The sequence below is a fragment of the Salmo salar genome, chromosome 13 (genome assembly GCF_965601325.2).
Source record: "Salmo salar chromosome 13, fSalSal1, whole genome shotgun sequence".
Taxonomy (NCBI): Eukaryota; Metazoa; Chordata; class Actinopteri; order Salmoniformes; family Salmonidae; genus Salmo; species Salmo salar.
This window is the reverse complement of record NC_138303.1, coordinates 41,367,579-41,390,468: the sequence shown is the minus strand read 5'-3', so window position 1 is coordinate 41,390,468 and position 22,890 is coordinate 41,367,579. Positions and strand designations below refer to the sequence as shown.

Here is a 22,890-nt window from a genome sequence, read left to right as displayed (position 1 = left end):
AATAACTTGACGATTACATTTTTAAATCAACCAAGGCTTGAAACCCTATATTGTCTATTTTTAGTTGAACCGTGGGTTGAATTGAAACCCAACAGCTGTTGATGACTTCACAGATACTATTTAGGCCTAAATAGCATCATTGATGATATATGACTTATAAAGTATGGTTACATTTAATTAGCTCTTTTAAATCTGCCCTTTTGGCTGACTTTGAGACCATCAATGAATCTATTTAGTTATTAAGAGATCTCTCTATATTCTTTCTCAGAAAATGTGGGGGGCAAATAAAGTGGGGAATGACACTTCCAAACTATTGGTCTCAAGGCAAGCACAAACCACACTCCCAAATAGGCTTACGTTATTTCCATTGAGACTGCCCTCTTCAACCTAAACTTGATGTACACATATGACAAATAGCCTAATCAATGATCACATTTTTCACAAAAATATTGGTACGTCTACATGACTCATGAATGTTCGTTCGTGCATTCCACATCATCTTGAGTACGTTAAACCTCGGGAATTTTACAGGAAACGGTCATGTGTGTTTGTCTTTTAAGGAATCCCCCATGTTTCAAGTCACTTATTTATTTCCGAGTCCAGCCGACCGCTCAGCTCGTTGTCGAGAGACTGCCTGTAGGTCTACAGTACTGTTGCTTGACTACCCAGACTCGTTGCTCTGACCGAACGCTACGCCTTACCCACGTTTATGTAGCGAAATACTGAGCAGCGGAATAATTTTGTGTGCAAAAATACTTGGTTGTTTTAATACGACAACGATCGAAATGATCGTTCTGCTTTTATGTCTTCTGTCGGTGAGTAGCTTAGGTTACTTTTTATTATTGTGTGCTATAATGGCATACGTCTTTTGCATCCAGGGAACCATATACAACACATAATATGCTACAAATTGGCTATACTGATCTTGTGTTGGGTTTCTTTTGACTTCATTTTACAATTGAAGCGTTTTTAAAAGATTGCCAAATGCGTCAAAGCTCATTCAACACTTTCACTTTCGATTTCCTATTAAAGCAACTGCCTCTACAAAAACTATATTTCAGTTAAAGCTACAATGTTGCAATATTTTGTTATTTTACTAGCTCTAATGTGAAACATTTGCGCAACTGACTAATGAAATGTGGTTTTATAGGCAATAGTGGCCGATCCTCAAAAAGGGCTTACGTTTTTGAGATACCACAACCCGAGGTTTTCACGTCTCTAATGCCTCCCATCTATGAAATGGATGGTCGTGAGAAAAAAATTTGACAGCAAAAGTGCTTAAATTGATAGATATTATGACAAACCCCCAAACTCAAAACGTGCAGAATAATGCCTGGCTGAAGGTGTTTGGGCCACATAGGTTAATGTAACCATAGCTGCGCGAAGTATGAGAGCTGCAGCAACTATGAAAATGTATGATGAATGTAGTAAGCTTTACTTTATGGTATCTGACAAAAATACATGTTACACATGTATCTAATCGGCTCTAAGGAAAACATATGGACAGAGACAGTGAAAACGGTTATTTCTTTTCAGTAAAAAGTTCCTCTGTAGATTTAAAATGTTCAGCCTCTTGCAATTACGTTAGATTTGACCCCAAATCAGAGGAGCTATAGGGGGACGGGCTCATTGTAATGGCTTGAATGGAATAAATGGAACGGTATCAAACATATAGAAACCGTTCCATTTATTCCATTCCAGCCATTTCAATGAGCCTGTCATCCTATAGCTCCTTCCACCAGCCTTCTCTGCTCCAAAATTCAATATGGCTGCCACAATATCATTAAAGGGTGGTTTAATCACCTGTATATACAGTACCTGTCAAAAGTTTGGACACACCTACTGTTTTTCTTTATTTTTCCTATTTTCTACATTGTAGAATAACAGTGAAGACATCAAAACTATGAAATAACACATATGGAATCATGTAGTAACCAAAAAAGTGTAAAACAAATCAAAATAGATTTTTTTATTTTTGAGATTCTTCAAAGTAGCCACCCTTTGCCTTGATGACAGCTTTGCGCACGCTTGGAATTCTCTCAACCAGCTTCACCTGGAATGCTTTTCGAACAGTCTTGAAGGAGTTCCCACATATGCTGATCCAACTCATCCCAAACCATCTCAATTGGGTTGAGGTTGGGTGACTGTGGAGGCCAGGTCATCTGATGCAGCACTCCATTACTCTCCTTCTTGGTCAAATAGCCCTTACACAGCCTGGAGGTGTGTTGGGTCATTGTCCTGTTGAAAAATTATTTTTTTTTTCTTCACCTTTATTTAACCAGGAAGGCTAGTTGAGAACAAGTTCTCATTTACAACTGCAACCTGGCCAAGATAAAGCAAAGCAGTGCGACACAAACAACAACACAGAGTTACACATGGAATAAACAAACAGTCAATAATAGAATAGAAAAAGTCTATATACAGTGTGTGCAAATGAGGTAGAATAAGGGAGGTGAGGCAATAAATAGGCAATAATGGCGAAATAATTACAATATAGCAATTAAACACTGGAGTGATAGATGTGCAGAAGATGAGTGTGCATATAGAGATACTGGGGTGCAAAGGAGCAAAATAAATAACAGTATGGGGATGAGGTAGTTGGATGGGCTATTTACAGATGGGCTATGTGCAGTGATCTGTGAGCTGCTCAGACAGCTGGTGCTTAAAGTTAGTGAGGGAGATATGAGTCTCCAGCTTCAGTGATTTTTGCAGTTCGTTCCAGTCATTGGCAGCAGAGAACTGGAAGGAAAGGCGGCCAAAGGAGGAATGGGCTTTGGGGTGACCAGTGAAATATACCTGCTGGAGCGCGTGCTATGGGTGGGTGCTGTTATAGTGACCAGTGAGCTGAGATAAGGCAGGCTTTACCAAGCAAAGACTTATAGATGACCTGGAGCCAGTGGGTTTGGCGACGAATATGAAGCGAGGGCCAGCCAACGAGAGCATACAGGTCGCAGTGGTGGGTAGTATATGGGGCTTTGGTGACAAAATGGATGGCACTGTGATAGACTGCATTCAATTTGCTGAGTAGAGTGTTGGAGGTTATTTTGTAAATGACATCGCCGAAGTCAAGGATCGGTAGGATAGTCAGTTTTACGAGGGTATGTTTGGCAGCATGAGTGAAGGATGCTTTGTTTTGCGAAATAGGAAGCCGATTCTAGATTTAATTTTGGATTGGAGATGCTTAATATGAGTCTGGAAGGAGAGTTTACAGTCTAACCAGACACCTAGGTAGTTGTCCACATATTCTAAGTCAGAACCGTCGAGAGTAGTGCTGCTGGACGGGCGGGCAGATGTGGGCAGCGATTGGTTGAAGAGCATGCATTTAGTTTTACTTGCATTTAAGAGCAGTTGGAGGCCACGGAAGGAGAGTTGTATGGCATTGAGGCTCGTCTGGAGGTTAGTTAACAGTGTCCAAAGAAGGGCCAGAAGTATACAGAATGGTGTTGTCTGCGTACAAACGGCCAGGTTAAGATAAGCTGATCTAACGTTACACTTCTGTAATGCATTTAATACAAATACAACATATTAACAATTTTACTCACCTCTATATTTCCTTCTTTGTGCTTGAACTATAATATTTGTGCGGAATTTCTTACAACTTCTGTATAGAAAAAACTTGCAGATGCATGTGGTACGATACTGTTGTGTTCCGCCTAAAGCCGTCCCTCTAGAAAATGTGTGGGTTAAATTAGTGTTCCGCATTGCCACTGTCTAATAATGGATGTAAAAAAAGAACAATAGCAAAAATGTGTTATTATTTGTTAAATTATTTCATACTCCACATTTAGGGAGGCCACAAGGGGGTCCAAAATAGTTGTCACAGGGGCACTGCCCCCCCCCCCCCCCCGAACCGCTAGTGGTAGCCATGCTGTTTAAGTATGTCTTGAATTCTAAATAAATCAGAGACTGTGTCACCAGCAAACCACCATCACACCTCCTCATCCATGCTTCACGGTGGGAACCACACATGCAGAGATCATCCGTTCACCTGCTTTGTGTCTCACAAAGACACGGCGGTTGGAACCAAAAATCTCAAATGTGGACTCATCAGGCCAAAAGACAGATTTCCACTGGCCTAATGTCTATTGAATATAGAGAAGGCAGCAGACTGCTTGACATGACAACACCAAACATTCCAAGTCACAAGCGTCTCTGAGGATCAATGAGTCAACTCGGAGGCTCCAACGAAAGGAAAGAGAACCCTGGACATCTTCTCCATAGCTCTACATCTTGCGGTATAGCAACTGTGGTATAACTTGTGGCTCCAGGATTGGGCTATTATGTCACCTCCTTATTATTTGGAAGTAAGCTTTGAATAATTGCTAGTCCAATACTGTTGCCTGAATCCAAAAAGACCTTCCGCTCGCTAACTGCATTTGTGATGCCCATTCGGATGTTCCGGTGCACTCTTATGATGTTTGGGTTGAGCTGGTGCATTTATTTAAAAAAAAAAATCATGTCCACCATCCTGGCTGTCTGCCCTGGAGTTGCCTTATGCAAGAAAAATGTGAACCCTTTGGAATTTCTGCCTACATTGGTCATAACATTTGATCTGATCTTCATCTAAGTCACAACAATAGACAAACACAGTGTGCTTAAACTAATTACACACAAATTATTGTATTTTTCTTGTCTATGTTGAATACATAATTTAAACATTCACAGTGTAGGTTGGAAAAAGTATGTGAACCAATAGGCTAATGACTTCTCCAAAAGCTAATTGGAGTCAGGAGTCAGCTAACCTGGAGTCCAATCAATGAGATTAGATTGGAGTTGGTTAGAGCTGCACTGCCCTATAAAAACACTCACAAAATTTGAGTTTGCTTTTCTCAAGAAGCATTGCCTGATGTGAACCATACCTCGAAAAAGAGATCTCAGAAGACCTAAGATTACGAATTGTTGACATGCATGAAGCTGGAAAGGGTTACACAAGTATCTCTGAAAGACATGATGTTTACCAGACTTAAGGTAAACCACATTTTCTATAAATGGAGAAAGTTCAGCACTGTTGCTACTCTCCCTAGGAGTGGCCGTACTGCAAAGATGACTGCAAGATCACAGCGCAGAATGCTCAATGAGGTAATGAAGAATCCTACAGTGTCAGCTAAAGACTTACAGTAATCTCTGGAACATGCTAACATCTCTGACGAGTCTACGATACGTAAAACACTAAACAAGAATTGTGTTCATGGGAGGACACCACGGAGGAATCCACTGCTGTCATCAAGGATCTCTCTGTACTTTGCTCCGTTCATCTTTCCCTCAATCCTGACTAGTCTCCCAGTCTCTACCACTGAAAAACATCCCCACAGCATGCTGTTGCCACCACCATGCTTCACTGTTGGGATGATGCCAGATTTCTTCCATATGTGACGCTTGGCATTCAAGCTAAAAATTGTTCAATCTTGGTTTCATCAGAGCAGAGAATCTTGTTTCTCATGGGTCCTTTAGATGCCTTTTGACAAACTCCAAGCGGGCTGTCGTGTACCTTTTTTACTGAGGAGTGGGTTCCGTCTGGCCACTACCTTAAAGCCCTGATTGGTGGAGTCCTTCTCCACAGAGGAACTCCGGAGCTCTGTCTGAGTGACCATCGGGTTCTTGGTCACCTCCCTGACCAAGGCCCATCACCCCTGATTGCTCGGTTTGGCAGTGCGGCCAGCTCGAGGAAGAGTTGGTTTCAAACTTCTTCCATTTAAGAATGATGGAGGCCATTGTGTTCTTGGGGACCTTCAATGCTGCAGACATTTTTTTGGTACCCTTCCCCAGATCTGTGCCTCGCCTCAATCCTGTCTCGGAGCTCTACGGACAATTCCTTTGACCTCATGGCTTGTTTTTTTCTCTAACATGCATATATAGACAGGTGTGTACCTTTCCAAAACATGTCTATTCAATTGAATTTACCACGGGTGGACCCCAATCAAGTTGTAGAAACATCTCAAGGATGATCAATGGAAACAGGATCCACCTTAGCTCAATTTCAAGTCTCAAAGAAAAGGGTCTGAATCTTATGTTAATAAGGTCCTTCTTTTTATACATTTGCAAAAAAAATCTAAAAACCTGTTTTTCCGCTTTGTCATTATGGGGTATTTGTGTGTAGATTGATGAGATTATTTTTTAAATGTATTTAATACATTTTAGAATAAGACTGTAATGTAACAAAATGTGGAAAAAGTCAAGGGGTCTGAATACTTTCCGAATGCACTGTATAGGCCTACGGCCAAGACAAAGAATACACAGTGGCAGAATAAATTTAACCATACCTTTTGTTTCATCACAAAACCGGAGAGCGACTTCTGTCTGAAGTCCACGAAACATATTGCATGTAACAGTTACTTTACCTACAGTTAATGTTTCCAACATTTTCGGACTACTAAACAACTATTGATTTAGAATCATGGCGAGTTACCGCAAGTCGCAAAGTTAACAGGCACTGAGTCCACTATTACAGCACAATTTCAACATCATCTAATCACCTGTACCTAGTCTAACTAAAAGATACCAAAACATTTTACTCCAATCAACGTAAATAAAATTTGATGTGGCTGTCCATGCTACTGATTTCTCTGTGTGTGTGTGTGCATGCAAGTAGAAAAAAAACATGTTGACTCACCCTACTTGTAGAGAAACGCCAATACCATCCACCTCTTTCATGTTGCCTAAACGGTCTATGACTGTCATACAGTACACACTTTTTGTTGTCCTAGTCTACCTGGCTAAAATGCTTGCTCGCTAGCCTAATTTCCTTTCATGGGCAACTATGCGCCAGGCCAGCTAGTTAACATTATCCTACTACATCTAGCTACATGTTGAACTTCCATCCTCTCAGGCCAGGGGCACAATGTATGAATTTATGGTTGGATAAGAATCGCCATTATAATCATTGGCCAGTAAAACCACAAGTCCAAATCTCCATCCATGGCTAATTCAGGAAAGGGACGATTTTAGCTAGCAAGCTAGCCACCGGAGGACAACAACACAACGAGATGCAACAATTGACACTTTCTGTTGGTGCGCCAGGCGCATTCAAAGCTGAGCTCACTCAGTTTAGCTCAATGCTGTTTGGCTATTATTTTATAGTTTTTTCTTTTTTAAATATCAAGGGAGGCCAACTGACATTTACTCCTGAGGTGCTGCTCGCTGACAACAGTGTCATACTCTTTATGACCAGACACCATCAGATAGATGGCCAAACATACTGAGAACCAAGGGGTTCTGTTTCGTTTGCTCGGATGCTTTCTCCGGTGAGATACATTCAGCCTATGAAAAACAGAGAGACAAAATAAATTATTTTGTATGTTTTTTACTTGGTCGATTTTTGGGGGAAGCCTGGCTCCCCTTGGCATCCATGGATACACGCCACTGATCAAAAGCCGTGTGAAACCCTTTTAAAGACATAATAGCACAATACAAAATAAACCAGGGCAATTCATATGCAGGCGATGGTGTCTAACCCAGCTGGCACAGTGGATCTGGGCCGATTCTGGCTGAGAGTCAGACTCGGCCGACGTCATGTATTACTTATGGCTAGGATGCGGGGATTGAGCTTCGGCCGATTCCGGTGTGTGTTATCTGGCCCAAATGTATTACTTGGGGCTCGGGCCGATTCCGGTGATAGTTATCTGGCCCAAATGTATTACTTGGAGCTCGGGCCGATTGGGCCTATTCTCTGGCAGATGATTACATGGGCTGATTTATATAATTAACATTTCATTATTTATTTTTCCCATAATTTCTCATTGTTTCTGTGACCAAAAAATACATTCTTTAAGAGTCCTGTGTAGTATTTTGATACTTTGTGCAAGGCAATTGATAAGCATTAAAAACTTTGAAGCCTCCCGAGTGGCATAGCGGTCTTAGACACTGCATCGCAGTGCAAACTGCGTTGCTACAGATGCCGGTTTGAGTCCCGTGCCGGCCAGGCCCGGGAGACCCATGAGGCAACACACAATTGGCCCAGCGTTGTGGCCCAGCGTCGGCAGTAAGGAGGCCTGCGTCTTGTGACCGTAGCGTACGTGTAGGTATGTACGGCAGGACCAATTCAGGAAAGATAGGTAGGAGCAAGCCATGTAATACTTTGAAGGTTGAAATCAGCCAGTGTATATAGGCTAGCACTGGAGTAATATGATCAAATTTGTGGGTTCTAGTCAAGATTCTAGCAGCCGTGTTTAGCACTAACTGAAGTTTATTTTGTGCTTTATCCAGGTAGCCGTTAAGTAGAGCATTGCAGTAGTCTAACCTAGAAGTGACAAAAGCATGGATTAATTTTTCTGCATCATTTTTGGACAGAAAGTTTCTGATTTTTGCAATGTTACGAAGATGGAAAAAAGCTGTCCTTGAAACAGTCTTGATATGTTTGTCAAAAGAGAGATCAGGGTCCAGAGTAACGGTGAGGTCCTTCACAGTTTTATTTGAGACGACTGTACAACCATCAAGATTAATTGTCAGATTCAACAGAAAATCTATTTTTGTTTCTTGGGACCTAGAACAACGAGTTTAAAAGTAGAACATTTGCCGCATTCCACTTCCTTATGTCTGAAACATAGGCTTCCAGGGAGGGCAATTTTGGGGCTTCACCATGTTTCATCGAAATGTACAGCTGTGTGTCATCCGCATAGCAGTGAAAGTTATAACATTATGTTTCCGATGACATCACCGAGAGGTAAAATATATAGTGAAAACAATAGTGGTCCTAAAACGGAGCCTTGAGGAACACCGAAATTTACAGTTGATTTGTCAGAGGACAAACCATCCACAGAGACAAACATATCTTTCCGACAGATAAGATCTAAACCAGGCCAGAACTTGTCTGTGTAGACCGATTTGGGTTTCCAATCTCTCCAAAAGAATGTGGTGATCGATGGTATCAAAGCAGCACGAGGACAGATGCAGAGCCTAGGGGCACGAGGACAGATGCAGAGCCTCGGTCTGACGCCATTAAAAGGTCATTTACCACCTTCACAAGTGCAGTCTCAGTGCTATGATGGGGTCTAAAACCAGACTGAAGCGTTTCGTATACATTGTTTGTCTTCAGGAAGGCAGTGAGTTGCTGCCCAACAGCCTTTTCTAAATGTTTGAGAGGAATGGGAGATTTGATATAGGCCGACAGTTTAAAAAAAAAAAATTCTGGGTCAAGGTTTGGCTTCTCCATGAGAGGCTTTATTACTGCCACTTTTAGTGAGTTTGGTACACATCCGGTGGATAGAGAGACGTTTATTATGTTCAACATAGGAGGGCCAAGCACAGGAAGCAGCTCTTTCAGTAGTTTAGTTGGAATAGGGTCCAGTATGCAGCTTGAAGGTTTAGAGGCCATGATTATTTTAATCAATGTGTCAAGAGATATAGTAGTACAAAATGTGAGTGTCTCACTTGATCCTAGGTCCTGGCAGAGTTGTGCAGACTCAGGACAACTGAGCTTTGGAGGAATCCGCAGATTTAAAGAATTTGCTTTCTAATGATCATGATCTTTTCCTCAAAGAAGTTCATGAATTTATCACTGCTGAAGTGAAAGCCATTCTCTCTTGGGGAATGCTGCTTTTTAGTTGATATTTCCACCTATTGTATCTCTGTGTTTACAGGTTTATATTTCCAAGATGCATTGAGATATCCTGATTGTGTGTGTGTGTGTGTGTGTGTGTGTGTGTGTGTGTGTGTGTGTGTGTGTGTGTGTGTGTGTGTGTGTGTGTGTGTGTGTGTGTGTGTGTGTGTGTGGCAGACAACTGACTCTTTGTATTCCACATTTTAGCAATTTCAGAGCTTACAATATTGGGTTACATGTAACCCCTTCCTCACCTACCCCACCCCCCTCCAGCCCGGCATTATTCTGCACTTTTTGAGTTTAGGGTGTGTGTCACTATCTATCAATTTAAACACTTTTGCAGTACAACATTTTTTCACAACCAGTCCATTTCATAAATGGGAGACATTTAGAGATGTGAAAAATATGATTGTGTTTTGTTCTACCCCGGGTAGGAGTATCTAAAAAATGTGTCTGCCTTGCCACAAGCCTATTAGACTAGAGCGTGAATTTAGGTACTTTCCGCCCCTATTGTAGTGGTCGATCTTGCGACAAGTTGAGGTAAGAGAATAGATCATTGTAGGGACCCTTTTTTTTCTACCTTCTGTTTACAGGTTTTGACCGTGGTTTACTCATGTGATCCAGAAACACAGTACATGAAGAATGGGGAGTGTTGCAATATGTGTGGGCCAGGTAAGGAAGAGAACATTCATTATTTGACATATCTGTACTCTTATCAGCACTTTGAGTGAAACTGAGTCAATATACCCTTGTAGAATCTACACTCAATATTCATAATCCGCAAAACTATATTATCTTTACAGGCACCAAGATGTTATCCAGCCATAGTGGTTGTTTTGATCCACATTGTATGCCATGCCAAGAGGGTGAATACCAGCATGCATTCACAGACAAGAACCTCTGTAAACTGCACCCATACTGCGACCCAAGTGAGACTTTTGATGCTCTTTATGTATTTGAAAACATAGTATGTGTCCGAAATCAGATGTGTCATGCCCATAGGGGGCACAGGGGCAAGATTTGTACTGTAAAAAAAATTAAATGTAACTACTATCCACTTAGCAATTTTATGAAGTTGCCTTTAGGTTCCCAATCCCGCAAACTCATAACTAGCTACCAGGAAGACATTTCAGACTATCATTCAAGTTAGAATAGCTTAGCTATATTAGCTGGCATGCCTGCTGGCAAGGTTGGTAGACTTTAGGAAACCAAGCATGTACTGAATAAGACTCGCATTCCTTTTAATATTTTACCCAAAGCTGCAGAGAAGCATATTTAATTTATTTAAAAAAAGAACCACCAGTCAGGAAGATACAGACTGCTTAATTATGCAGAAAAAGAGACCTATTTATTAAATAGAATTAATGATTATGGTTCTAGGTTGCAGGAAAAAGCTGTTTCAGGTGTTTGAAAAATGCCCCCCTCCGGACCACCCCCAAGCCATCATCGCATACTTTCTGCCCCATCAGATTATTGGGGTGCATAACACCCCTGTCCGAAATGATACCCTTTTCCCTATTATTGCATTAGTGCAGGCCCTGGTCAAAAGAAGTGCACTAAGGAATAGCATGCCATTTCAGATGCACCTAGGGCCTACTGTTTATCTGGCTTATCTGTTTGTAATAACACAACACTTGTATCTCCTTCCTGCCACAGATAAAAACTTTGAGCACAGTACCAATAGGAACAAGACAAGCCTCAGCCCATGCAAATGTAAGACTGGATACCACTGTTCCAGTGAAGAGTGCCTGACATGTGTTTCACATACTAAATGCAGACCTGGAGAAGAGGTCAAATCCAAAGGTAGAAAACACTCACTTTCATCATGCTATCAGCAATGATTGAGTTCTACGCTAGTGTGCCTACTACATGTTCAAACATGGCTTTTAAGTTTCTATTCTGTTGTATTCTATTAATTTGTTTCCGCTGCAAGAGTTAGGCTACCTAAATTGTGTAATTTATGAGAGTGTGGTCACTCTAACCGTATACTGTATATTTTCTCAGGTAACCCCATACATGACACAGTGTGTAAGGCCTGTCCTTTAAACATGTTCTCCAGTGACAGCTCTACAGAGAGCAAGTGCAAGCTATGGAAAGTGTGAGTAGTTTGATCCTTGTACCATAAAAAATGTGATGTGTATGTTATTATACTGTAAATGAAACCGCAGCCATCATACACATAATAATGTTGGTTTGTTTGATCCCAAATAATGTTTTCAGTTGTGAGTCTGAATTCAAAACTGAAGCCGAAGGGACAGCCACCTCAGACACGGTCTGTGGTAAGTACTACACAGGCTCCACACATTGAATGCCACACAAATTACCTTTCGCAACGTTTCCATTCTACCATATTGAATTGGGGAACTATAAAATATATTCCTTTATTGTCAGTTGACCATCACTCCCTCACAGTAACTCATTCACTTGAATTCGGCTACATAGTAGGAGGGGCCTGTTTATCCTGGTTTCAAAATCAGACAGCTTAAACCGAAAGTTGTGGTGGGGCTGTGTGGGAGTGTTTTCTCAGTATTACAGTAGCCTGTGGTAGGGCGGCCAACAGTATCCTGTAGTAGGGCGGCCAACAGTATCCTGTAGTAGGGCGGCCAACAGTAGCCTGTAGTAGGGCAAGTAACAGTAGCCTGAAGTAGGGCAGGTTTCAGTAGCCTGTAGTAGGGAAGCTTTCAGTAACCTGTAGTAGGGAGGCTAACAGTAACCTGTAGTAGGGAGGCTAACAGTAACCTGTAGTAGGGAGGCTAACAGTAACCTGTAGTAGGGAGGCTAACAGTAACCTGTAGTAGGGAGGCTAACAGTAACCTGTAGTAGGGAGGCTAACAGTAGCCTGTAGTAGGGAGGCTAACAGTAACCTGTAGTAGGGAGGCTAAGAGTAACTTGCAGTAGGGAGGCTAACAGTAGCCTGTAGTAGGGAGGCTAACAGTAGCCTGTAGTAGGGAGGCTAACAGTAACCTGTAGTAGGGAGGCTAACAGTAGCCTGTAGTAGGGAGGCTAACAGTAACCTGTAGTAGGGAGGCTAACAGTAGCCTGTAGTATGGAGGCTAACAGTAGCCTGTAGTAGGGAGGCTAACAGTAGCCTGTAGTAGGGAGGCTAACAGTAGCCTGTGTGGTACCTCTGTCAACACTAGTCTAAGGGACACAGGCCATAGGCTATGGTTGGTTAACAATAGTTGGTTGAATTGTTTGTAATGTTCTTTTGATTTACTTTACAGTGGCAGTACCCAATTCCCATGGAACAATAATCACAATTGTAATGGCCTTACTAGCTGCTGTGGTTTTGGGCATTGTCCTGTGCAAATTTAGAGGTATTTAACACTAATTGTATTATGTTATTTGAGTGCTAACTTTACGTTGGAATCTTTGAGTAATCATATTTTTACTTTGTTGTAGGTAAACTCGGAGAGGCCTGCAAGAAAGCAAATGTACGTTCTCTATATACCTTTTGTACCAACCGTGACAGTAATACTGCTATGCTGTTATATTTAGACACTAATTCACAGATGCATTGTGTCATTCACCGTAGGAATCCTGTATGGATTTGAATCTTAAGAGGGGAGCTAAGAGGGCTACGGCAGACAGAAAAGCAGAAGAGGGAAACGCAGAAGGACCTGAAGAGGGGAGGGAACAACTTCAACCAATGATCCAATTAGGAGAGCCACCATCAACACTATACCCACCATTACCAGGTCCTCAAATACCAGAGGAGGTTGAAGCTAAAGACGTGTCAGAAAATGGACATTTGGTGGTGCAGGAGGAGGGTAAATCTCACCATGTTTCTGATTCTGATACACAAAGGGAATTTTATGACTGGCTATAGATCACATGACCACCTGGCTTCACCTATTGCATAACATGATAAACAACAGCCAGGTTGTGCATTAATTAATACAGTAGCGGTGCGTGGGTATAATCACTGGGGAAGCCAAGCCAAGCCAGTAAAAAAAGGTCATATTACAACCTATGTTGTGATATTTGCATTGTTTGCTCTATAACCCATTAATTCATTACACCACCATGATGTACAGTAAGACAGTGACAACAAAAAGACAACAGTTTGTTTCATCACAAAACCGAACAGCAACATGTGACCGGTGAAGTCCGCAAAGCATATTGCATGTAACAAACAGTTGTATTACGTACAGCATGGTCAATAAAGTTTTATGTTTTCAACAGTTACTAAACAGCTACTGATTTAGAACCATAGAATTACCTCAAGTCAGCAGAAAGACAACAGGAACACTGTCACCGTTATTCCAACACCATTTCAACTTAAACATTTAAACATCATCAATCAAGGCTATATATGCTTAGTTTAATATACTGAAAACAAACTTAAAAATACCAAAAACATTTTAGTCCAATCAATGTTGCTAAATATAATTCTGGCTGTGTGCGTGTGTGTGCGCACGCACGCGCAAGTGAGAGAAAAAAAGTTCACTCGCCCTAATTGTAGACTAGTTGAAGGCCAATGCCATCCTCCTCTCTTTCATGTTGGCAAAACGGTCTATGGCTTTGTCATACAGTATGCTTTTAGTTTTTATTTTCATAAGCTACCTAGCTAAAATGCTTGCTATCCTAACTTCCTCACATGGGCAACAATGATTAATATGGTTGTAAACGTTGTAAACTGTTGTAAAAAGTATTGGTTGTTGTATTCTGTTATTGAAGATGTTCATAAGCACACTAGAGAATGGCTTTTTTATTATGTCGTTCTGTTTTAATTACTCTCCTTTGCATTAAACTATCAAAATGCTACTGAGTTGTTCATAAAGACAATGCCAATTTAAATTTGAAATGTCTGTTTTTTGTTTTTTATTCAAAATTAGCATTCAACATCAAGAGACTATTTTTTGTGTCTCTTTCAATTTAAGTTACATTTATAAAGTATAGATTATAATATTGTTGGAGCGCACTGTACCTGGCCTTTTATTTTACAGTACTTTTATATTTTTGGGTCAGTAGCAGGTACTCAGACTTTCCACAAGGGGGGGGTAGTGCTTCACTAGAACCTTGAGATTTCAGCATCAGTCAAGGGGTGGACTTCACCCTCTGGTGGCTCTCAGTGGTGGGAAAAAGTACCCAATTGTCATACTTGAGTAAAAGTAAAGATACCGTAATAGAATGTGACTCAAGTAAAAGTGAAGGTCACCAATTAAAATACTACTTGAGTAAAAGTCTAAAAGTATTTGGTTTTAAATATACTTAAATAACAAAAGTAAATGTAATTGCCAAAATATACTTAAAGTAAAAATGTAGAGCCTCCCAAGTGGTGCAGCAGTCTAAGGCAGTGCAAGAGGCGTCACTACAGACCTGGGTTCGATCCCAGGCTGTGTCGCAGCCGGCCGCGACCGGGTGACCCATGAGGCGGCACAATTGGCCCATTGCGCTCAGTGCGGCTTGGCAGGGTCGTGTTTCGGAAGACGCATGGCTCTCAACCTTCGCTTCCCGAGTCTGTACAGGAGTTGCAGCGATGGGACAAGACTGTAACTACCAATTGGATATCACGAAAACGAGGTAAAAAGTACAGAAATATAGATAATTCCTTATATTAAGCAAACCAGAAGGCACCATTTTCTTGTTTTTTTATTTATTTATGGGTAGCCAGGGACTCACATCATTTTCAAACAAAGCAATTGTGTTTAGTGAGTCCATCAGATCAGAGGCAGTAGGGATGACCAGGAATGTTCTCTTGATAAGTGCGTGAATTGGACCATTTTCCTGTCCTGCTAAGCGTTTGAAATCTGGGTGTCAGGGAACATGTATGGAGTAAAAAGTACATTGTTTTCTTTAGGAATGTAGTGAAGTAAAATCATAAATAGTAAAGTACTTTACACCACTGGTGGCTCTGTCATACTTTTGTGAGAATGTCATGATCTTGGGAGGCCAGAACCGAAGGGTATTCATAAATAGATGTATTAGCTTTACCTTTTAGATGGTGTAAACAAGTTAATTCTGTCACAATTCAAATGTTCCATGTAGCTTGGGTATTTTAACAATTAAAACGTTAACCAGCAATGTTAACCAGACTGTTTTAAAAGTATAGTATGCGCTTGGATTAATCAATGCTGTACTTGTTTTAATATAGTTTGTGACAGATTGGGTCTTGTTGTGTCTCCCTGTTCTGAGGGATCACACCCTATACGGTCTATGATTATGATCCTTTGGGCCACCTGTAAAACAGGGGATCAAACTACCCTCTGTGTTTGCAATGGACTGAGTGTGTGTGTCTCGAGGTGGGATGAAGAATGGGAGACGGTGCATTTCAGGCTTCTTTCCTCTTAGGTGTTTTCTCATTATCCCCGGATAAGTGCAGTTACAGCCCTTTACATGGAAACCTGGGTGATTGACAAGGGAGAGGTTTTCTAGTCTTTCACCACCCCCCCCCCCCCCCCCCCCCCCCCACTCATCTCCCCCTAACTGAATCTCACCCATCAGATCCTGTAGGTATGATCTCCTGTTGGCTGATTATGTCCGTTTCTCTCCTACACACACACACACACTCTCTCTCTCTCCATGTGGAGGTTTGGAGATGCAGAAAACTGAACTGGTTTTGGTTAGCAGGCCTGCTCCCCCTTTTGGACTCTTCAAGTTACATTGTAGGATCAATCTGTTTATACTCATCGGCAGTTCTACTGTGCTCCATTTCGAAATGGTATTATTCAACTACTGTCTGAATTTGGATAACGACCCCCATGCAGTTTCTTTGTTTGGGCTATGTTCCATCGAACTGTTAGTGTGACTATCACCCTGCATGGCCCAACAATTACTTTACTATATATTAATTGAAATAATTTAAACTGATAAAAGGATGATTTCAGTCAGTGAACATGTCACCATGGCCATGATTCATTTCATCCTTGTTATTATTCAACAATATTTATCCTGCATAAACTGGGGGATTTGGGTTTAGATAACAAATATTTAATTTGCATATCAAGCAGATCTGTTACATCTTTACAGTCAGGTATTAAGCAATATTCTTGGATAAAAATCGTAATAAAATACCAGAATAAGTTTGGAAAGCTAAATATAAAACCTTAAAAATCCGATTGTGGCCTTGCCAGATCTTGCCCAAAAAAACAGTAAGAACTGGTGAATGGTCAACACATGACAATTCCATTTCATATTTTGAGGGATTTTATTTTACCAAAATAAATGTTAATGATAAAACAAATGAAATTATAATGTACAGATTATTAATGCAAATACATCTACACTTATGTACACAAAACATAACTCTGTAAGAGTCTTCGGTCTTACAAGAAGCCAAACAACATATAGGCCTGCCCAGCATTTTCCATAGTAAGCGTGTAGGCTACCACATAAAAAAATACGCCTGTTCCAATCCCTGGAGTTTGGCATTTTAAAGTGCAAAATATGTAAACGTGTTTTTGGTCATTTAAAACTGTAAATGCTTCGTTAAAGAATATCGTGAGCAGTATATCTGGGAATATACAGTCCATTCCTTGATGCCCATTCTGACCAGAATTTGCCCATTTCTGTGCTCCTGGGATGACACGACTGGTGGGGCTTTTTCACCGTTTCCGAGGTCGCGGTTTCTGCCAAAGACCATATTTTGGGCTTTTGACACTCAACGTTGTCCTTACATCCTAGACGAGATGGGGATGATGTGCGTTCGGTGTCACTCTTTTCGACATCATTTTCCCCGTGAGCACGCGTGCTGTCTCTATGGTCATCGCTTGATTGTTTCTCCAGGCGTGCGTCCACCAACTCTGGCGTTGAGTTGTCCACTCTATGTCCAATATCCTCCACCTTGTCATCGACGGTTTGAAGATCTATTTCGTCTTCATCAACCAACGCGCTTGTCTGCAGAGAGCCATCACTCTTCTCCTCGTCGCTTTCGCCCTCCTCCTCGTCAGATTTCCCCTTGAACGCCCAGCTCACCCTATTCTCCTTCTTCAGCCGTCGCCTGGCGTTGGCAAACCAAGTTGACACCTGCGTGAGGCTCATCTTGGTTACGATGGCAAGCATGATCTTCTCGCCCTTCGTAGGATATGGATTCTTGAGATGCTCGTTCAACCAGGCCTTGAGCGCGCTGGTGCTTTCCCGGGTAGCCACCTTGGCGACTCTGCTTGGGTCATCGGTTGCGCCTGGTCGGTATTGCGGGTAGAACGGCCCTCCTCGGCCGAGAAGCGCTTCATAATACGGAGAGACAGTCTTCAGGTCGAAGGAGTTGTTCTGAAAACACGAGAGAGTTACAACGTTTAAACTTTTGCATAACCGACCACACTGATTTGTCAAGTGCGTAATTACGCATTTCATTTTATTGGCGAGAAAGGCAAGCGTCAAGCACATTTATACGTTGTATCTGTTGTATTCAGATTACAAAAGGTAATGAATTAACCATTAGAAGCATAGGCCATTCTCAAATAACTTACCATGTGCGCAATGTGTCTGTAGTGTGGATAGGGGATAAAGTTGTATCCCTGTAGTCCTGAATATGCCAAAGGGACCCCAGCCATCGCAGCAAGATGAGGGGCTTGTTGCTGTTGTACCCCGGGTTGACATCCCAAAACCGGTATCTGATATCCAGGGAGCATGTTGATGTTTCTTTCAAAGAAGAAGTTGCCAAATCCAATTTGTGACGCAGACATCCTTAAGTCCTGACTATCAGATTTTGAATGACAGTATGTGCACCCTCGCGAACTTTTAATATACCCCTGTGCAGTCATGGGCGTTCCTTAGCCGCGGCGACTGACGGGTTCAAAAGACTCGCTTTCACTCGGACCAAATCCCATCAAAGGAGAACTCCGCTGTTCCTTTTAACGGTTTCTTAAAGGCGCTAAATAGCCTACGTGATACTTATCTCGAACCAAGCATTTCTATGGTGAGAGACGAATAATTAAACCTCATTTGAAATTCACAATTTTATTCTGATGCATAGGATATAGAGATCTAGCTAACTATTTCTAATAATTGACTTACTATTTTTTGTCACAACATGATCGATAACCTAATGGCACAATTCCAAACTATTAATTTATGGGTCACCTGAAATTAGCCAAAATTCCACCTTTTATTTAACACATTTATGAACGCCCAACCAATCGTAATCGTTTCACCTCTTTACTTACCCCAACATTTAAAAAATCCAACAAAATTGAGTGTTTTACAGGCAAAGAATAAACACATTTTCCAAAAAAGAATGAAACTCTTTTAAACTCAAACTCAAGTTTCCCATCAAATTTGATAATAAAATGACTTGAAGAAGATTAACATCAGGCAGACCTTAATGTAGCCTATCTTGTCTGACGATCAGACCTCTGTTGGAAATTGACTTCTGAACATATAGCTGTGAATTTAATTAGCCAACTGAATTAGTCTAATGATGTTAACAGATTTCCAGGTTTCTTTCCATGACCATTGACTGAAACTGTAATGTCTTTAATATATAGTTATTTCGATTTGTCTGTTTCATCTAATATTGGTAGCTTGAATTAAGCTATTGATTTTTGTAGCCTATACTAAATGTCCCTCAACATCTGAAACGAAAAAATGTAGGCTTCATGCTGATATTCCACAAGTCTATCTTAAACTAGTAAATGAATGTCAAATCGGAAAACATCTAGCATATTTAGTTAGATACCAATTTACTTTATTTACTATTCCTAATTAACAAATGTAGGATTAATCTTTGGGTGCCAATTGTTCAATGGGTTTACCTGCCTCAGAACTTTTTTGTTAATTTATTGTGATTGAACCATAACAGACTGCCCTTTACATGTCGGAGAGATTTGTTGTGGCTTCAGCATGTCGTTTCAATGGGGCTAATTAAAAGCGGTTAAGTGAAACAGGTGTTGACTAATGTATATGATAATTATGAGATAACAAATGGTGATGTGGGAAGGTCGAATGATTGTTAAAGATACGAGAAGAAGAAGAGTTCTTATTCCACTCTGCCCTTTCATGTTCTCAAAAGGACATCAGTTGAAGGATAAGTTTTTACAGAATTTGTACGCACTATAGGTATTTCTGGTTAATTTCTAAAAGGGTGAATCGTTAAATATAAGTATTAACATGTCAGAGAATAACATTTAGCCATGTTTGCATAAAGGTGTAAAAATAATAGTTTTATATATATATATATATATATATATATATATATATATATATATAAAACAACGCATAGCTTATTATCTATTTATTTGTTAAAACAAAAATAGTGTTATTGAAGTAAGATACATTTATAACAGAAGACTAGCATCTGCTTTTCATCTGTTATTAGCAGAATTCATGTAATTCATCATCTTGATTTAAATGTTCACATGCTGAACATTGAGGCTATTCAAAAGGCCTATTCCACAGATGGTTTGTTTCTGTCTGTGTGTGTATGTGTGTGTGTGTTGTGCATTAGGTAGATGGAGAGGGATAAACAATGGGAAGAAATAGAGGGGAGAGGGGGTATTTGGGCGAGGTCCCTCAGGCCTAGAGCAAATTTGTTCAACTGGTACAATGAGTTGACTGGAGAGCAATGAGTCAGAGGCTTAACTAATGCCATCAGTATGTCTTAAAACACAAACAGCTCAGGGCAATTGCTTTTGTCTGACTTGTAGACTGTCCTTTCAATTCTTTTCCTCTTTCGCATGTCGGCTACAATGCAGGTGTTGGTCTTGTTCTGACAGGTTGCATATGTACTGTTTGCTCTCAGGATGTCCCTCGTTTGCCCAGAAGAGTGGCCAAATGGAGGAGGACTGTCCTCAGTTCCCTATGAGATTCAGAATACAAGATAAGATGAATGATAGTCTTTTGTGAGTGTTATATGGCCAGCACATGCACGATTTGGCTGGTCTTAAGGTGAATGGAAAAGTTTCCTCTGTCCTCTAGGAAAACTCCATTTTAGACAAGACAAGTAGACCTACTTTAGTCCATCATAGATGGATCAACTGGAAGCCTCAATGATGCCTTTCATTTCCCACTCTCATACATGGAGTATCCTATATAACTGTGCCAATTAACTGTGGGCCTCTGATTAAGTCCAGGAGAAGAGCTATGCAGGACAACATTTCAAGCCCCCTTTCTCTAGTGGAATTCTCAATTATGCTTTTAATTTCCCGTTCTCATACTGTATTCCATATCTGTGCCCCACTATAGTCTAACAGTGGGCCTCTGATTGATGAGAAGATCCAGGGCCATGACAACAGCGTGAGTCCTAATGAGCTACTAACAACAATGGGCTTAGGTGTGACTTCAATTACTGGTCATCACCTGCCGCTGAGCTGACACAACAAAAGGCCTAAGTACAGCATGTCAATAGAATAGCTCACAAGAAGGTGTGAACAACACAACAAAAGCTTAAAGGGAATCTACAGAGTATTCAACACCTAGTACTTGTTAGTTTTTTTTAAACCACAACCAGATACCTGTACTTCTCCTAACAGAGAGGGAAAGTGGTAAGCAGAGAGTAAATCTAGATATTTGGCATAAAGAGGGAATGGAATACATTTCTAAAATGCTTATTTTAATATAATTTACCCAAATACAGAACTAATCACTACTAATATAACATAATCATAGGAGGCAAGATACACTACCTCTTTAAATCTGACTCAATGAAACAAGTCAATGTATCAACCCGCCCATGCCATTAACATTCCGTTTCATTTCCAGGAAATTAAGTGAATGTCAACTCATGACATGGAAAAATCCTCATATAACAAATCCTATTCTTCCCAGGTAATGGGATGTAGAGGGACACAACCCCAAATGGAGAAATGTAAGCAAAGCGTGCATTTTATCAAGCTCTCCCACCCACTCCTCAGCTAATCAACCCCTCCCCTCCCTTCCCTTCAAACCCTCATCCCTCCTACCTCTTTGTCCTTTGTCATTACTCTTATCAGCTACAGTCTATCATTCTTTTTATAGAGAAGTGGCGCTGAAACCGCTTGCAAATGTAAGTATGTCTTTGTTAGTGTCTCGGCGGTGGGCTGGTGTCCCGCCCCTCTGCTCCCTCCTGGGTGTGCTCTGATTGACGGCCCTCTGCTGGGTGAGGGACAGGCCGTGTTCCTTAGGCTGTGACGGACAGGCCGACAGCTGGGGGACTGAATGACTGCTGGTGGTGCTGGTTGGGCCCTCTGCTGCGTTGAACGTTGGGGGCCACTGGCCCGCTCCATCACCACCACCCCTGTGGGGCCTCACTGGGCCCCTAGGACCCCCAGCCTGCCCAGCAAGTGTAGTTCCCCGGCAGGCTTGCTGTGCCAGAGCAGCTCGTTAGCCGTTAACTGGCAACACCCTACCTCTCCTCCTCAGTGACGGGGACTCAGCATGGTATGTTGGTCCAGGTGGCCCCCAACACACAAATGCAAGTCAACATGCCCTGCTGCCCAGGAGAGTACATAATTCATCAATTGAAGTCAGAAATAGCACTGTAGACACTGAATGACATATTATAGAAAAATGGTTATAGTGAACTCCCACAGACAGACATATAGTATCTACTACTATATTACAGTAGCTACAGCGGAACATGGGAGTACTTTTTTTCTACATGCTGCAAGATTTTCAATTATTATTATTGGAAAATAACCATCCACAATGAGAGGTATTAAACATATTGCTAATGCACACTGTGGCAAATAAGTCCACTGCTACTCGTGGTGCATGACATGACATGAAATGTAACAAAAACAATAGTGTTTCATCGTTAATAATCATACAATATGTTGCTCAAAATAATGTATGCTTGTTGTGTTAAAGAGTTAGGAATGGAGGTAGGGGAAGAAAGCAACTCCTAAAATGTAACAAACTAAAGTTCACAGCCAGCATCTAATGAGCTTGTTGGGCATCTGTGACGTGACATCTACATTTCGGTCCATTTGTAAAACAAAGGCTACAAGGAAGCCGGGGGCACTGGTTCTCTGTGTTTCAACCCTTATAACAATGGAAAGCAGGCGCTGGTGGGAGGCAGTGCTCTCATGGAAATGAGCAACCAAACCAACAATGTGTCTCCTAATCTCCTCAGAGAGAGGAATCAGTTACACAGCAGTATGCACCCCTCAATGCTTTTCATTAGAACCAGCGTGCTATTGAAACACTAACCCCCCCCTACTCCCCGCGACCCCCCCCCCCCCCCCCCCCCCCATCCCAACCCCCCTAATGTGTAGCCACAGGCTCTCCTCACACATGGGCCAGATACAAGGTAGCCCCTCCAGCAGTAAGAGGGGGGGGGGGGGGATCTAGACAGTGGGACAGGGGGTTAGTATCGGGGAGCTAGGCCTCAAAGCATGGGATTAGAGTTAATGTGCCCTCCCTGGGTTATAATCTCTTCAGAGGGGGACTTTGTTTGAGGGCTTGAGGGCAGTAAAATAAGTATCTATTACAGAAAC

General features: G+C 41.4%; 2 protein-coding genes across 2 annotated transcripts; one reads left to right on the top strand and one right to left on the bottom strand.

Annotated features, from left to right (window-relative positions):
• Positions 1–568: 568 nt before the first annotated feature.
• On the top strand, positions 569–13,717 carry LOC106567123 (tumor necrosis factor receptor superfamily member 5). Its single transcript, XM_014136048.3, has 9 exons — positions 569–815; positions 10,129–10,207; positions 10,339–10,464; positions 11,192–11,338; positions 11,540–11,633; positions 11,756–11,814; positions 12,760–12,852; positions 12,938–12,969; positions 13,071–13,717. Exons 1-9 carry the CDS (start codon positions 786–788, stop codon positions 13,362–13,364), a joined length of 954 nt encoding a protein of 317 aa, XP_013991523.1. The 5' UTR covers positions 569–785; the 3' UTR covers positions 13,365–13,717.
• Positions 13,718–16,683: 2,966 nt separating this feature from the next.
• On the bottom strand, positions 16,684–18,180 carry LOC106567327 (iroquois-class homeodomain protein irx-1-B). Its single transcript, XM_014136462.1, has 2 exons — positions 17,947–18,180; positions 16,684–17,746 (listed from the first exon to the last, which is right to left on the bottom strand). Exons 1-2 carry the CDS (start codon positions 18,160–18,162, stop codon positions 16,967–16,969), a joined length of 996 nt encoding a protein of 331 aa, XP_013991937.1. The 5' UTR covers positions 18,163–18,180; the 3' UTR covers positions 16,684–16,966.
• Positions 18,181–22,890: the final 4,710 nt, after the last annotated feature.